The sequence below is a fragment of the Oncorhynchus mykiss genome, chromosome 28 (assembly GCF_013265735.2).
Source record: "Oncorhynchus mykiss isolate Arlee chromosome 28, USDA_OmykA_1.1, whole genome shotgun sequence".
NCBI lineage: Eukaryota > Metazoa > Chordata > Actinopteri > Salmoniformes > Salmonidae > Oncorhynchus > Oncorhynchus mykiss.
The window spans coordinates 42,045,252-42,063,553 of record NC_048592.1 but is presented as its reverse complement, the minus strand read 5'-3'; the positions used below and the strand labels follow the sequence as shown (position 1 = coordinate 42,063,553).

General features: G+C 42.3%; 1 protein-coding gene across 1 annotated transcript in view; it reads left to right on the top strand.

Annotated features, from left to right (window-relative positions):
- The window catches only part of LOC110508267 (macrophage mannose receptor 1), a 230,583-nt gene that overhangs the window by 73,811 nt on the left and 138,470 nt on the right, over positions 1-18,302 (top strand). Inside the window, exons 12-16 of the mRNA XM_036966151.1 lie at positions 5,658-5,857; positions 6,691-6,812; positions 7,742-7,817; positions 9,354-9,507; positions 15,352-15,390. Of these exons, the coding sequence (XP_036822046.1) occupies positions 5,658-5,857; positions 6,691-6,812; positions 7,742-7,817; positions 9,354-9,507; positions 15,352-15,390 (591 nt within the window). The remainder of the gene's footprint in view (positions 1-5,657; positions 5,858-6,690; positions 6,813-7,741; positions 7,818-9,353; positions 9,508-15,351; positions 15,391-18,302) is intronic.

Genomic DNA, 18,302 nt, shown 5'->3' with positions numbered 1-18,302 from the left:
GAGTCTCATACTACAGTTCTATAGTAGGAGTCTCACTACAGTTCTATAGTAGGAGTCTCACTACAGTTCTATAGTAGGAGTCTCACTACAGTTCTATAGTATGAGTCTCACTACAGTTCTATAGTAGGAGTCTCACTACATTTCTACAGTAGGAGTCTCACTACAGTTCTATAGTAGGAGTCTCACTACAGTTCTGTAGTAGGAGTCTCACTACAGTTCTATAGTAGGAGTCTCATGCTACAGTTCTATAGTAGGAGTCTCACTACAGTTCTATAGTAGGAGTCTCACCACAGTTCTATAGTAGGAGTCTCACTACAGTTCTATAGCAGGAGTCTCATGCTACAGGTCTATAGCAGGAGTCTCATGCTACAGTTCTATAGTAGGAGTCTCACTACAGTTCTATAGTAGGAGTCTCACTACAGTTCTATAGTAGGAGTCTCACTACAGTACTATAGTAGGAGTCTCATACTACAGTTCTATAGTAGGAGTCTCACTACAGTTCTATAGTAGGAGTCTCACTACAGTTCTATAGTAGGAGTCTCACTACAGTTCTATAGTAGGAGTCTCACTACAGTTCTGTAGTAGGAGTCTCACTACAGTTCTATACTAGGAGTCTCATGCAACAGTTCTATAGTAGGAGTCTCACTACAGTTCTATAGTAGGAGTCTGACTACAGTTCTATAGTAGGAGTCTCACTACATTTCTACAGTAGGAGTCTGACTACAGGTCTATAGCAGGAGTCTCATGCTACAGTTCTATAGTAGGAGTCTCACTACAGTTCTATAGTAGGAGTCTCACTACAGTTCTATAGTAGGAGTCTCACTACAGTTCTATAGTAGGAGTCTCACCACAGTTCTATAGTAGGAGTCTCACCACAGTTCTATGGTAGGAGTCTCACTACAGTTCTATAGTAGGAGTCTCACTACAGTTCTATAGTAGGAGTCTCACTACAGTTCTGTAGTAGGAGTCTCACTACAGTTCTATAGTAGGAGTCTCATGCTACAGTTCTATAGTAGGAGTCTCATTACAGTTCTATAGTAGGAGTCTCACCACAGTTCTATAGTAGGAGTCTCACTACAGTTCTATAGCAGGAGTCTCATGCTACAGGTCTATAGCAGGAGTCTCATGCTACAGTTCTATAGTAGGAGTCTCACTACAGTTCTATAGTAGGAGTCTCACTACAGTTCTATAGCAGGAGTCTGACTACAGTTCTATAGTAGGAGTCTCACTACAGTTCTATAGTAGGAGTCTCACTACAGTTCTATAGTAGGAGTCTCACTACAGTTCTATAGTAGGAGTCTCACTACAGTTCTATAGTAGGAGTCTCACTACAGTTCTATAGTAGGAGTCTCACTACAGTTCTATAGCAGGAGTCTCATGCTACAGTTCTATAGTAGGAGTCTGACTACAGTTCTATAGTAGGAGTCTGACTACAGTTCTATAGTAGGAGTCTCACTACAGTTCTATAGTAGGAGTCTCACTACAGTTCTATAGTAGGAGTCTCACTACAGTTCTATAGTAGGAGTCTCACTACAGTTCTATAGTAGGAGTCTCACTACAGTTCTATAGCAGGAGTCTCATGCTACAGGTCTATAGCAGGAGTCTCATGCTACATTTCTATAGTATGAGTCTCACTACAGTTCTATAGTAGGAGTCTCACTACAGTTCTATAGTAGGAGTCTCACTACAGTTCTATAGTAGGAGTCTCACTACAGTTCTATAGTAGGAGTCTCACTACAGTTCCATAGCAGGAGTCTCACTACAGTTCTATAGTAGGAGTCTGACTACAGTTCTATAGTAGGAGTCTCACTACAGTTCTATAGTAGGAGTCTCACTACAGTTCTATAGTAGGAGTCTCACTACAGTTCTATAGTAGGAGACTGACTACAGTTCTATAGTAGGAGTCTCATACTACAGTTCTATAGTAGGAGTCTCACTACAGTTCTATAGTAGGAGTCTCACTACAGTTCTATAGTAGGAGTCTCACTACAGTTCTATAGTAGGAGTCTCACTACAGTTCTGTAGTAGGAGTCTCACTACAGTTCTATAGTAGGAGTCTCATGCAACAGTTCTATAGTAGGAGTCTCACTACAGTTCTATAGTAGGAGTCTCACTACAGTTCTATAGTAGGAGTCTGACTACAGTTCTATAGTAGGAGTCTGACTACAGTTCTATAGTAGGAGTCTCACTACATTTCTACAGTAGGAGTCTGACTACAGGTATATTGCAGGAGTCTCATGCTACAGTTCTATAGTAGGAGTCTCACTACAGTTCTATAGTAGGAGTCTCACTACAGTTCTATAGTAGGAGTCTCACTAAAGTTCTATAGTAGGAGTCTCACCACAGTTCTATAGTAGGAGTCTCACCACAGTTCTATAGTAGGAGTCTCACTACAGTTCTATAGTAGGAGTCTCACTACAGTTCTATAGTAGGAGTCTCACTACAGTTCTATAGTAGGAGTCTCACTACAGTTCTATAGTAGGAGTCTCACTACAGTTCTATAGTAGGAGTCTCACTACAGTTCTATAGTATGAGTCTCACTACAGTTCTATAGTAGGAGTCTCACTACATTTCTACAGTAGGAGTCTCACTACAGTTCTATAGTAGGAGTCTCACTACAGTTCTGTAGTAGGAGTCTCACTACAGTTCTATAGTAGGAGTCTCATGCTACAGGTCTATAGTAGGAGTCTCACTACAGTTCTATAGTAGGAGTCTCACCACAGTTCTATAGTAGGAGTCTCACTACAGTTCTATAGCAGGAGTCTCATGCTACAGGTCTATAGCAGGAGTCTCATGCTACAGTTCTATAGTAGGAGTCTCACTACAGTTCTATAGTAGGAGTCTCACTACAGTTCTATAGTAGGAGTCTCACTACAGTACTATAGTAGGAGTCTCATACTACAGTTCTATAGTAGGAGTCTCACTACAGTTCTATAGTAGGAGTCTCGCTACAGTTCTATAGCAGGAGTCTGACTACAGTTCTATAGTAGGAGTCTCACTACAGTTCTATAGTAGGAGTTTGACTACAGTTCTATAGTAGGAGTCTCACTACAGTTCTATAGTAGGAGTCTCGCTACAGTTCTATAGCAGGAGTCTGACTACAGTTCTATAGTAGGAGTCTCATTACAGTTCTATAGTAGGAGTCTCACTACAGTTCTATAGTAGGAGTCTCACTACAGTTCTATAGTAGGAGTCTCACTACAGTTCTATAGTAGGAGTCTCACTACAGTTCTATAGTATGAGTCTCACTACAGTTCTATAGTAGGAGTCTCACTACATTTCTACAGTAGGAGTCTCACTACAGTTCTATAGTAGGAGTCTCACTACAGTTCTGTAGTAGGAGTCTCACTACAGTTCTATAGTAGGAGTCTCATGCTACAGTTCTAAATTAGGAGTCTCACTACAGTTCTATAGTAGGAGTCTCACCACAGTTCTATAGTAGGAGTCTCACTACAGTTCTATAGCAGGAGTCTCATGCTACAGGTCTATAGCAGGAGTCTCATGCTACAGTTCTATAGTAGGAGTCTCACTACAGTTGTATAGTAGGAGTCTCACTACAGTTCTATAGTAGGAGTCTCACTACAGTTTTATAGTAGGAGTCTCATACTACAGTTCTATAGTAGGAGTCTCACTACAGTTCTATAGTAGGAGTCTCGCAACAGTTCTATAGCAGGAGTCTGACTACAGTTCTATAGTAGGAGTCTCACTACAGTTCTATAGTAGGAGTCTGACTACAGTTCTGTAGTAGGAGTCTCACTACAGTTCTATAGTAGGAGTCTCGCTACAGTTCTATAGCAGGAGTCTGACTACAGTTCTATAGTAGGAGTCTCACTACAGTTCTATAGTAGGAGTCTGACTACAGTTCTATAGTAGGAGTCTCACTACAGTTCTATAGTAGGAGTCTCAATACAGTTCTATAGTAGGAGTCTCACTACAGTTCTATAGTAGGAGTCTCACTACAGTTCTATAGTAGGAGTCTCACTACAGTTCTATAGTAGGAGTCTCACTACAGTTCTATAGTAGGAGTCTGACTACAGTTCTATAGTAGGAGTCTCACTACAGTTCTATAGTATGAGTCTCACTACAGTTCTATAGTAGGAGTCCCACTACAGTTCTATAGTAGGAGTCTCACTACAGTTCTATAGTAGGAGTCTCACTACAGTTCTAAATTAGGAGTCTCGCTACAGTTCTATAGTAGGAGTCTCACTACAGTTCTATAGTAGGAGTCTCACTACAGTTGTATAGTAGGAGTCTCAATACAGTTCTATATAGGAGTCTCACTACAGTTCTATAGCAGGAGTCTCACTACAGTTCTATAGTAGGAGTCTCACTACAGTTCTATAGTAGGAGTCTCACTACAGTTCTATAGCAGGAGTCTCATGCTACAGGTCTATAGCAGGAGTCTCATGCTACATTTCTATAGTAGGAGTCTCACTACAGTTCTATAGTAGGAGTCTCACTACAGTTCTATAGTAGGAGTCTCACTACAGTTCTATAGTAGGAGTCTCACTACAGTTCTATAGCAGGAGTCTCACTACAGTTCTATAGTAGAAGTCTGACTACAGTTCTATAGTAGGAGTCTCACTACAGTTCTATAGCAGGAGTCTCACTACAGTTCTATAGTAGGAGACTGACTACAGTTCTATAGTAGGAGTCTCATACTACAGTTCTATAGTAGGAGTCTCACTACAGTTCTATAGTAGGAGTCTCACTACAGTTCTATAGTAGGAGTCTCACTACAGTTCTATAGTAGGAGTCTCACTACAGTTCTGTAGTAGGAGTCTCACTACAGTTCTATAGTAGGAGTCTCATGCTACAGTTCTATAGTAGGAGTCTCACTACAGTTCTATAGTAGGAGTCTGACTACAGTTCTATAGTAGGAGTCTCACTACAGTTCTATAGTAGGAGTCTGACTACAGTTCTACAGTAGGAGTCTGACTACAGTTCTATAGTAGGAGTCTCACTACATTTCTACAGTAGGAGTCTGACTACAGGTCTATAGCAGGAGTCTCATGCTACAGTTCTATAGTAGGAGTCTCACTACAGTTCTATAGTAGGAGTCTCACTACAGTTCTATAGTAGGAGTCTCACTACAGTTCTATAGTAGGAGTCTCACCACAGTTCTATAGTAGGAGTCTCACCACAGTTCTATAGTAGGAGTCTCACTACAGTTCTATAGTAGGAGTCTCACTACAGTTCTATAGTAGGAGTCTCACTACAGTTCTATAGTAGGAGTCTCACTACAGTTCTATAGTAGGAGTCTCACTACAGTTCTATAGTATGAGTCTCACTACAGTTCTATAGTAGGAGTCTCACTACATTTCTACAGTAGGAGTCTCACTACAGTTCTATAGTAGGAGTCTCACTACAGTTCTATAGTAGGAGTCTCACTATAGTTCTATAGTAGGAGTCTCACTACAGTTCTATAGTAGGAGTCTGACTACAGTTCTATAGTAGGAGTCTCACTACAGTTCTATAGTAGGAGTCTCACTACAGTTCTATAGTAGGAGTCTCACTACAGTTCTATAGTAGGAGTCTCACTACAGTTATACTATATAACTGAATCTCATTGAACATGGTAATAGGTGCTCTTAGCTGTGAACCTGAATGTTGCTCTGTATTTGTGTTTTCTCTTTTTTCGTCAACTTTGACCTCAGGCAGTCGACAGGGTTGTGTGGCCATGACAACAGGGACTCTAGCTGGATTATGGGATGTGCTGAGCTGCACCAATCAGGAGAAGTATATCTGTAAACACCTGGCAGAAGGAGCGGGGCCAACACCAGAACCAATTTCACCTGTCCCTCCCAGGTGCCATGAGGGCTGGTTTCCTGTGGGGTCTCGGAACTACTGCTTCAAGGTAGACATAACTTAGAATGAAATGTGAAAGGAATGTAATATAATATGACACAATAGATCTGGTAGAAGATAATAGAAAAACCAACCGTTCTTTTGTATTTGTTTTGTACCATCATCTTTGAAGTGACCATAATTTATTATTCCAGCCCAGGTACAATTTAGATTTTAGCCACTAGATGGAATCAGTGTATCAGTGTAATCAGTGTATTCCATAGTTTTAGACTGGTCCAATGAACCATTGCATTTCTGTTCAAAATTCAAGACTGCCCTAATGTGCCTAATTTGTTTATTAATAACTTTTCTGGTTCAAAATTGTGCACTCTCCTCAAACAACAATAGCATGGTATTCTATCATTGTAATAGCTACTGTAATCTGTAATCTATACAGCCAGGTTCTACAATATAGCAACATATTAATAATATTGGACATTTAGGTGACGCTTTTATCCAGTCATGCATGCATACATTTTACAGTATGGGTGGTCTCGGGAATCAAACCCACTATCCGGGTCTTGCAAGCACCATGTCCTACCACCTGATCTACAGAGGTTATAGGTCATTTAGGACAATGACCTAGTTTGTTGTTACTTCAGGATCTCTTCCTAACGGTAACAGATCATGATCCAGAGACAGTCTGTAATATAAGGATCTCTTCCTAACGGTAACAGATCATGATCCAGAGACAGTCTGTGTATTAAATGACAGTCTCTTCCCTGTGTAGTGTCCATGGGGCTCTAGTCAATAGTAGTGCACTACCCATAGGGCTCTGGTCTAAAGTAGTGCACTACCCATAGCGCTGTGGTCTGCACTGAATAGGTTGTCTGTCTGGTCCAGTTCTTTACAGGGCCTCGCAAAGATGAGAAGACCTGGTTTGAGGCTCGGGACTTCTGCAGGGTGATTGGAGGAGACCTACTCAGCATCCACAGTTCTACGGACCTCCAGTCTATGCATCATGTGTAAGTTCTTCAACCTCACTCAGATATTCCAACTCACACCTTTATCGGTTAGCAACGGCTCCAGCCCCCAATAATCTTCGACAGGTCTTATTCTAGGATCCAAAGAGTCAACATATACAGGTTTAATAACATGTTTGTTGCCTGTAATGGATTAATAACATGTTTGTTGCCTGTAAAGGTTTAATAACATGTTTGTTGCCTGTAAAGGTTTAATAACATGTTTGTTGCCTGTAAAGGTTTAATTACATGTTTGTTGCCTATAAAGGTTTAATTACATGTTTGTTGCCTGTAAAGGTTTAATAACATTTTTGTTGCCTGTAAAGGTTTAATTACATGTTTGTTGCCTATAAAGGATTAATAACATGTTTGTTTTCTATACAGGTTTAATAACATGTTTGTTGCCTGTAAAGGATTAATAACATGTTTGTTGCCTGTAAAGGTTTAATAACATGTTTGTTGCCTGTAAAGGTTTAATAACATGTTTGTTGCCTGTAAAGGTTTAATTACATGTTTGTTGCCTGTAAAGGTTTAATAACATGTTTGTTGCAGTATGTGACAGTTTTAATTCCACCTTCTTCCAGGTTTCTCAAACCTTGTCCACTAGGTGGGACCCCCGACATACCAATAATGTAATGCTGCTAACTCACACTGACAGAAGTTGTATTCCCTGCCATGGTGATAATATAGTATTGTTCTGGATACCGTAGCCATGGTGATAATATACTGTTGTTTTGGATACCGTAGCCATGGTGATAATATAGTATTGTTTTGGATACTGTAGCCATGGTGATAATATAGTATTGTTCTGGATACCGTAGCCATGGTGATAATATAGTATTGTTTTGGATACTGTAGCCATGGTGATAATATAGTATTGTTCTGGATACCGTAACCATGGTGATAATATAGTATTGTTTTGTATACATTAGCCATGGTGGGACTTCCTGGATCGGTCTGAGTGCTCAGGATCCCAACACTGGCTTCGCCTGGACTGATGGGTCGCCAGTGAGTTATGTTCACATAATAATACAAATACTACTACTAATTATAATACTAATAGTAATACCACTACTAATACTACTACTACTGGTAATACTACTACTACTACTAATAATAATAATAATACTACTACTACTACAACTACTGCTACTAATAGTGATACTACTACGACTACTACTACTACTACTACTACTACTACAACAGCTGATACTAATAGTAATACTACTACTACTGTTACTAATAGTAATACTACTATTACTACTACTACTAATAGTAATACTACTACTAATTATAATAATAATAATAGTAATACTACTACTACTACTAATACTACTACTACTGCAAATAGTAATATTATAATACTACTTCTAATTATAATAATAATAGTAACACTGCTACTACTACTAGTAATACTACTCGTACTACTACTGCTATTAACAGTAATACTGCTACTAATAGTAATACTACTACTACTAATAGTGATACTACTACTACTACTAATAGTAATACTACTACTACTAACAGTAATACTACTACGACTTCTAATTATAAGAATAATAGTAATATTGCTACTAATAGTAATACTACTACTACTAATAGTAATACTACTACTACTACTACTACTACTAATAGTAATACTATACTACTACTGCTATTAATAGTAATACTACTACTACTAATAGTAATATTATAATACTACTTCTAACTATAATAATAATAGTAATACTGCTTCTACTACTACTGGTAATACTACTCGTACTACTACTACTGCTACTAACAGTAATACTACTACTACTAATAGTAATACTGCTTCTACTACTACTGGTAATACTACTTGTACTACTACTGCTACTAATAGTAATGCTGCTACTAATAGTAATACTACTAGTACTAATAGTAATACTACTTGTACTACTACTACAAATAGTAATATTATAATACTACTTCTAATTATAATAATAATAGTAACACTGCTTCTACTACTACAAGTAATACTACTTGTACTACTACTACTACTGCTATTAACAGTAATACTGCTACTAATAGTACTACTACGACTACTAATAGTAATACTACTACGACTTCTAATTATAATAATAATAGTAATACTGCTTCTACTACTACTGGTAATACTACTCGTACTACTACTACTGCTATTAATAGTAATACTACGACTACTAATAGTAATACTACTAGTACTAATAGTGATACTACTACTACTAGTGATACTACTACTACTAATAGTAATACTACTACTACTAATAGTAATACTACTACGACTTCTAATTATAATAATAATAGTAATACTGCTTCTACTACTACTGGTAATACTACTCATACTACTACTACTACTGCTATTAATAGTAATACTGCTACTAATAGTAATACTACTAGCACTACTACTACTGCTAATTATAAATATGTGTTGCTGGTGTTGTTTCTGAACACTTCCAACTGAGCCGCCTCCCATGTTGATTGTCTGTACAAGGTTTGAAGTATTGTTGATGGGAAAGATTCTCTTACAAATGTGTTTGTCCTCAGCTGTCCTTCCAACACTGGATGGAGGGGGAACCCAACAACTACAACGGCGTGGAGTCCTGTGCTGAGATGAGGAATTCTTACTGGGATGAAGAGGGATCCTGGAACGATGTAAACTGTGAGGACTACAACGACTGGCTGTGTGAGATCCCTAAAGGTAATGTACTGTATGGGGTCTCTCAGTCTGGCTGTGTGAGATCCCTAAAGGTAATGTACTGTATGGGGTCTCTCAGTCTGACTGTGTGAGATCCCTAAAGGTAATGTACTGTATGGGGTTTCTCAGTCTGGCTGTGTGAGATCCCTAAAGGTAATGTACTGTATGGGGTCTCTCAGTCTGGCTGTGTGAGATCCCTAAAGGTAATGTACTGTATGGGGTCTCTCAGTCTGGCTGTGTGAGATCCCTAAAGGTAATGTACTGTATGGGGTCTCTCAGTCTGACTGTGTGAGATCCCTAAAGGTAATGTACTGTATAGGGTCTCTCAGTCTGACTGTGTGAGATCCCTAAAGGTAATGTACTGTATGGGGTCTCTCAGTCTGACTGTGGCTGAGTCTTAAATGGCACAATAGACCATATATAAAATCAAATCAAATCAAATTGTATGTATTTGTCACATGTGCCGAATGCAACAGGTGTAGTACACCTTACAGTGAAATGCTTACAAGCCTTTAATTAACCAACAATGCAATTTAAATCTTCTTAGGGCTGAAAACCCGTTAATGGGATCGATATGACAACAGCCAGTGATAATGCGGGGCGCCAAATTCAAAACAACAAAAATCTCATAATTGAAATTCCTCAAGCATACAAGTATTTTACACCATTTTAAAGATACAATTATTGTTAAAACCTTGTGACTAGGGGGCAGTATTTCATTTTTGGAAAAATAACGTTCCTGTAATAAACGGGATATTTTGTCAGGACAAGATGCTAGAATAGGCATATAATTGACAGCTTAGGATAGAAAACACTCTAAAGTTTCCAAAACTGTAAAAATATTGTCTGTGAGTATAACAGAACTGATATTGCAGGCGAAAGCCTGAGAAAAATCCAATCCGGAAGTGACTCATCTTTTGAAAGCTCTGCGTTACAATGCGTCCCTATTGAGCAGTGAATGGGCTATCAACCAGATTACTTTTTCTCCGTATTCCCCAAGGTGTCTACAGCATTGTGACGTAGTTTTACGGATTTATGTTGAAGAATACCCGTAAGCGGCTACATTGCGCAACTGGTCACCTGATGGCTCCCAGAGTGATTCTCGCGTAAAATACAGAGGTAGCCATTATTCCAATCGGTCCTACTGAAAAATCAGTTGTCCCGGTGGATATATTATTGAATAGGTATTTGAAAAACACCTTGAGGATTGATTATAAACAACGTTTGCCATGTTTCTGTCGATATTATGGAGCTAATTTGGAATATTTTTCGGGGTTTTCGTGACTGCAATTTCCGGGCGATTTCTCAGCCAAACGTGAAGAACAAACGGAGCTATTTCGCCTACAAAAATAATATTTTTGGAAAAAAGGAACATTGGCTATAACTGGGAGTCTCGTGAATGAAAACATCCGAAGCTCATCAAAGGTAAACGATTTAATTTGATTGCTTTTCTGATTTCCGTGACCAAGTTACCTGCTGCTAGCTGGACAAAATGTTATGCTAGGCTATCGATAAACTTACACAAATGCTTGACTAGCTTTGGCTGTAAAGCATATTTTGAAAATCTGAGATGACAGGGTGATTAACAAAAGGCTAAGCTGTGTCTCACTATATTTCACTTGTGATTTTCAAGAATAGGAATATTTTCTAGGAATATTTATGTCCGTTGCGTTATTCTAATTAGTGTCAGTCGATGATTACACTCCTGCACCCGGGATGGGGAGTTACTAGAGGTTTTAATCCAGCCACAGTTTCTGATTTCAAATAGGCTTTACAGCGAAAGCACCACAAATGATTATGTTAGGTCACCACCAAGCCACAGAAAAACAAAGCCATTTTTCCAGCCAAAGATCGGAGTCACAAAAAGCACAAATAGAGATCAAATTAATCACTAACCTTTGATGATCTTCATCAGATGACACTCATAGGACTTCATGTTACACAATACATGTATGTTTTGTTCGATAAAGTTCATATTTATATCAGAAAATCTGAGTTTACATTGGCGCGTTATGTTCAGTAGTTCCAAAAACACCCAGTGATTTTGCATAGCCACATCAATTTATAGAAATACTTATCATAAATGTTGATGAAAATACTGTCACGTTTCTTCAAAATCGAACCCAGAAGCAGACCAGGACAAGGAGAGTAGGAAGAAGGTGAGTATTTATTTACAAGTGAAAGTGAATGGTTAGATGTATCCAGGTGGCGTAGCGGGCAGCGGTGGTGAGTTGATGGGAGTAAATAGGTGGATCCAATGGGGAAGCGGAATCCTCCGACGACCAGGCGGGAATGGGGTAAATGATCCGGGTGAGTAACTGAAGACAAAACAAACGGAGGTAAGTTTAAGGCAAGCAATACGTAAAAAACAACAAAACAAATTCTATCCAACTTGAGGCTGATACTCTGGCACAACATACTGTTCATGGCTAACGATCCGGCAGGGAATGGATGTCAGGTCCGGGCTTATGAAGAGGAGAGATGATGATCAGGACCAGGTGTGCAAATAGCTGATGGGATACAGGTGGGATACAGGGTAATCAGAAACCCCAACTGGCTACATTGCCCGGCAACCAGACACGGTGCATTCCAGGACGCCAGAAAAAACACTCCAGGACAGAACATAGGCAAAAAACAGACTCAGGAAACGGGATTCGTGACAAATACAAGTGGTATACATGGAATTATAGATGTAGTTCTCCTTAATAATGCAACCGCTGTGTCAGATTTCAAAAAAGCTTTACGGAAAAAGCAAACCATGCAATAATCTGAGAACTGGGCTCAGAAAACATTTACATAAATATACATATATATAAAATACATACAGAAATATCCGCCATGTTGGAGTCAACAGAAGTTAGAAATAACATTATAAAAATTAACTTACCTTTGATGATCTTCATCAGAATGCACTCCCAGGAATCCTAGTTCCACAATAAATGTTTGATTTGATAATGTCCATCATTTATGTCCAAATAGCTACTTTTGTTAACGCGTTTGTTAAACAATTTAAAACATATGAAGCGCCGTTCACTAGTTATAGACGAAATGTCAAAAAGTTCCGTTACAGTCCTTTAGACTTTGTCAAATGATTTATGGAATCTTTAGGATGTTTTTAACATCAATAAGGTTCCAACCGGAGAATTCCTTTGTCTTCAGAAAAACAATGAAACGCAGCTACCTCTCATGTGAAATGCGCGTGACCACCCTGTGGTACTCTGCCAGACACCTGACTCATTTAGCTCTCATTCAGCCCAACATCACAGTAGAAGCCTCAAACAAGTTTCTAAAGATGGTTGACATCTAGTGGAAGCCGTAGGAAGTGCGACTTGACCAATATCCCACTGTGTATTCAATAGGGGCTGAGTTGAAAATCGACCAACTAACAACGATTTCCCAATACCTGTTTGGAATATTTCTCAGATTTTTGCCTACCATATGAATTCTCTTATACTCACAAACATCATTCAAACAGTTTTAGAAACTTCAGAGTGTTTTCTATCCAAATTTACTAATGATATGCATATATTACCAACAGGGACTGAGGAGCAGGCAGTTTACTCTGGGCACCTCTGGGCACCTTATTCATCCAAGCTACTCAATACTGCCCCCAGCCATAAGAAGTTAAAAAGTGTTAAGAATGTATTTACTAAATAAACTGAAGTAAAAAAATGAATAAAGAAAACATTTAATTGAAAAAGAAGAAAAAAAGAAAATCCCAAAATAACAAATAATTAAAGAGCATCAATAAAATAACAGTAGCGAGGCTATATGGGGCTACCGAGTGGTGCAGCGGTCTAAGGCACTGCATCTCAGTTGCCATACCAGGCGTTGATGCAACCAGTCAGGATGCTCTTAGTGGTGCATCTGTAGAACTTTTTGAGGTTCTGAGGATCCATGACACACCTTTTCAGCCTACTGAGGGGAATAGCAGTTGTCGTGCCCTCTTCATGACTGTCTTGGTGTGTTTGGACCATGATAGTTTGTTGGTGATGTGGACACCAAGGAACATGAAGCTCTCAACCTGCTCCACTACAGCCCTGTCGATGAGAATTGGGGCATGCTTGGCCCTCCTTTTCCTGTAGTCCACGATCATCTCCTTTGTCTTGATCATGTTGAGGGAGAGGTTATTATCCTGGCACCACACTGCGAGGTCTCTGACCTCCTCACTTAAAGGCTGTCTCATCACTGTCGGGGATCAGGTGATCAGGGATCACTGTTGTGTCATCAGCAAATTGAATGATGGTGTTGGAGTCATACTTGGTCATACTTGGCTTTCGTGGGTGAACAGGGAGTACAGGAGGGGACTGAGCCCGCACCCCTCAGAGGCCCCTGTGTTGAGGATCAGCGTGGTAGATGTGTTGTTACTTACCCTTTCAATCTGGGGGCGGCCCGTCAGGAAGTCCAGGATCCAGTTGCAGAGGGAGGTGTTTAGTCCCAGGGTCCTTAGCTTAGTGATGAGCTTTGAGGACACTATGGTGTTGAACCCTGAGCTGTAGTCAATGAATAGCACTTTCATGTAGGTGTTCCTTTTGTCCAGGTGGGAAAGGGCAGTGTCGAGTGAAATAGAGATTGCGTCATCTGTGGATCTGTTTGGGCGGTATGCAAATTGGAGTGGGTCTAGTGTTTCTGGGATAATGGTGTTGTGAGCCATGACCAGCCTTTCAAAGCACTTCATGGTTATAGATGTGAGTGCTGCGGGTCGGTCGTCATTTAGGCAGGTTACCTTGGTGTTCTTGGGCACAGGCACTATGGTAATCTGCTTGAAACATGTTTCATGTTTCATCCTGGTAATCCGTCCGGCCCTGCGGCCTTGTGAATGTTGACCTATTTAAAGGTCGTTCTCACATCGGCTACGGAGAGCATGATCACACAGCCGTCCAGAACAGCTGGTGCTCTCATGCATGCTTCAGTGTTGCTTGACTCGAAGCACACATAAAAGTAATTTAGCTCGTCTGGTAGGCTCGCATTATTGGGCAGCTCGCGGCTGTGATTCCCTTTGTAGTCTGTAATAGTTTGCAAGCCCTGCCACATCCGACGAGCATCGGAGCCGGTGTAGTGGAATTCAATCTTTGTCCTGTATTGATGCTTTGCCTGTTTGATGGTTAATTGAAGGGCATAGCAGTATTTCTTATAAGTTTCTGGGAAAGAGTCCTTCTACTTGAAAGCGGCAGCTCTACCCTTTAGCTCAGTGCAGATGTTGCCTGTAATCCATAGCTTCTGGTTGAGGTATGTATGTACTGTGGGGACGACGTCGTCGTTGCACTTATTGATGAAGCCATTGACTGATGTGGTGTACTCAATGCCATCGGAAGAATCCGAGAACATTTTCCAGTCTGTGCTAGTAAAATAGTACTGTAGCTTAGCATCTGCGTCATCTGAACACTTCCAAATTGAGCGAGTCACTGGTACTTCCTGCTTAAGTTATTGCTTGTAAACAGGAATCAGGTGGATAGTTATGGTCAGATTTGCCAAATGGAGAGCGAGGGAAATCTTTGTATGTGTCTCTGTGGGTGGAGTAAAGGTGGTCTAGTGTTTTTTTTCTTCTCTGGTTGCACATGTAACATGCTGGTAGAAATGAGGTAAAACTGATTTGATTCCCTGCATTAAAGTCTCCGGCCACTAGGTGCGCCGCCCATGAGGTTGTGGTCAAAAGTGCAACACTATAAAAGGAAGACATTCAGGATGTAGCGCCTCTGTCTGTGGGACGGAAGTATTTTAGTCGACCTCACGTGCATGATTAGTAACCTTACAGGGACCAGAAGGCTTTAGCTTGGTGAGCTAACACAGTCTTATCTCTCCTCCTGTCTTCTACATTCTCTTCCTCTTTTCTCTGTGGCATGACAGGAGTGACCCCACTACCTCATCTCAGCAACACCATCCCTGGTAAGTCCCCTTGACAGTACGCATCCCATAGCTCCCAGGACTCCCTGGAAAATATTGGCAAGAGTTGATGAGTTGTCTATCACTCTTAAATGAATGAATAAATGAATGAGCTCACCACATTAAAAGTATAAATATTTTGAGGACGCATTGCGGTATGCTAGTGTGAACTTTGGAACGCAGTCCAAAAGGCCTCTGACAAGTCGAGAGACCTAGCGGACAAGTCCCCTCTAGAGAACTAGCGGACAAGTCCCCTCTAGAGACCAAGCAGACAAGTCCCCTCTAGAGACCGTGCAGACAAGTTCCCTCTAGAGACCGAGCAGACAAGTTCCCTCTAGAGACCGAGCAGACAAGTCCCCTCGAGAGACCGAGCAGACAAGTTCCCTCTAGAGACCGAGCAGACAAGTTCGCTCTCAACAACGAGCAGACAAGTTCCCTCTAGAGACCGAGCAGACAAGTCCCCTCTAGAGACCTAGCAGACAAGTCCCCTCGAGAGACCGCGCAGACAAGTCCCCTCGAGAGACCGAGTAGACAAGTTCCCTCAAGAGACCGAGCAGGCAAGTCCCTCGAGACACCGAGCAGACAAGTTCCTTGTAAACACTGAGCAGACAAGTTCCCTCTAGAGACCGAGCAGACAAGTCCCCTCTAGAGACCGAGCAGACAAGTCTCCTCAAGAGACCGAGCAGACAAGTCCCCTCTAGAGACTGAGCAGACAAGTCCCCTCTAGACACAGAGCAGACAAGTTCCATCTAGAGACCGAGCAGACAAGTTCCCTCTAGAGACCGAGCAGACAAGTCCCCTCGAGAGACTGAGCAGACAAGTCCCCTCGAGAGACCGAGCAGACAAGTCCCTCTAGAGACCGAGCAGACAAGTTCCCTCTCGACACCGAGCAGACAAGTTCCCTCTAGAGACCGAGCAGACAAGTCCCCTCTAGAGACCTAGCAGACAAGTCCCCTCGAGAGACCGTGCAGACAAGTTCGCTCTCGACACCGAGCAGACAAGTTCCCTCTAGAGACCGAGCAGACAAGTCCCCTCGAGAGACCGAGCAGACAAGTTCCCTCTAGAGACCGAGCAGACAAGTTCGCTCTCAACAACGAGCAGACAAGTTCCCTCTAGAGACCGAGCAGACAAGTCCCCTCTAGAGACCTAGCAGACAAGTCCCCTCGAGAGACCGCGCAGACAAGTCCCCTCGAGAGACCGAGTAGACAAGTTCCCTCAAGAGACCGAGCAGGCAAGTCCCTCGAGACACCGAGCAGACAAGTTCCTTGTAAACACTGAGCAGACAAGTTCCCTCTAGAGACCGAGCAGACAAGTCCCCTCTAGAGACCGAGCAGACAAGTCTCCTCAAGAGACCGAGCAGACAAGTCCCCTCTAGAGACTGAGCAGACAAGTCCCCTCTAGACACAGAGCAGACAAGTTCCATCTAGAGACCGAGCAGACAAGTTCCCTCTAGAGACCGAGCAGACAAGTCCCCTCGAGAGACTGAGCAGACAAGTCCCCTCGAGAGACCGAGCAGACAAGTCCCTCTAGAGACCGAGCAGACAAGTTCCCTCTCGACACCGAGCAGACAAGTTCCCTCTAGAGACCGAGCAGACAAGTCCCCTCTAGAGACCTAGCAGACAAGTCCCCTCGAGAGACCGTGCAGACAAGTTCGCTCTCGACACCGAGCAGACAAGTTCCCTCTAGAGACCGAGCAGACAAGTCCCCTCTAGAGACCGAGCAGCCAAGTTCCCACTAGACACCTAGAAGACAAGTTCCCTCTAGAGACCGAGCAGACAAGATCCTTCTAGAGACCTAGCAGACAAGTCCCCTCGAGAGACCGTGCAGACAAGTCCCCTCTAGAGACCGAGTAGACAAGTTCCCTCTAGAGACCGAGCAGGCAAGTCCCTCGAGACACCGAGCAGACAAGTTCCCTGTAAACACCGAGCAGACAAGTTCCCTCTAGAGACCGAGCAGACAAGTCCCCTCTAGAGACCTAGCAGACAAGTCCCCTCGAGAGACCGTGCAGACAAGTTCGCTCTCGACACCGAGCAGACAAGTTCCCTCTAGAGACCAAGCAGACAAGTCCCCTCTAGAGACCGAGCAGACAAGTTCCCTCTAGAGACCGAGCAGACAAGTCCCCTCTAGAGACAGAGCAGACAAGTTCCCTCTAGAGACCGAGCAGACAAGTTCCCTCTAGAGATCGAGCAGACAAGTTCCCTCTAGAGAACGAGCAGACAAGTTCCCTCTAGAGACCGAGCAGACAAGTTCCCTCTAGACACCGAGCAGACAAGTTCGCTCTCGACACCGAGCAGACAAGTTCCCTCTAGAGACCGAGCAGACAAGTCCCCTCTAGAGACCGAGCAGACAAGTTCCCTCTAGAGACCGAGCAGACAAGTTCCCTCTAGAGATCGAGCAGACAAGTTCCCTCTAGAGAACGAGCAGACAAGTTCCCTCTAGAGACCGAGCAGACAAGTTCCCTCTAGACACCGAGCAGACAAGTTCCTTCTAGACACCGAGCAGACAAGTCCCCTCTAGAGACCAAGCAGACAAGTCCCCTCTAGAGACCTAGCAGACAAGTCCCCTCGAGAGACCGTGCAGACAAGTCCCCTCGAGAGACCGTGCAGACAAGTTCGCTCTCGACACCGAGCAGACAAGTTCCCTCTAGAGACCGAGCAGACAAGTCCCCTCTAGAGACCGAGCAGACAAGTTCCCTCTAGAGACCGAGCAGACAAGTTCCCTCTAGAGACCTAGCAGACAAGTGCCCTAGAGAGACCGAGTAGACAAGTTCCCTCTAGAGACCGAGCAGGCAAGTCCCTCGAGACACCGAGCAGACAAGTTCCCTGTAAACACCGAGCAGACAAGTTCCCTCTAGAGACCGAGCAGACAAGTTCCCTCTAGAGACCGAGCAGACAAGTTCACTCTAGACACCGAGC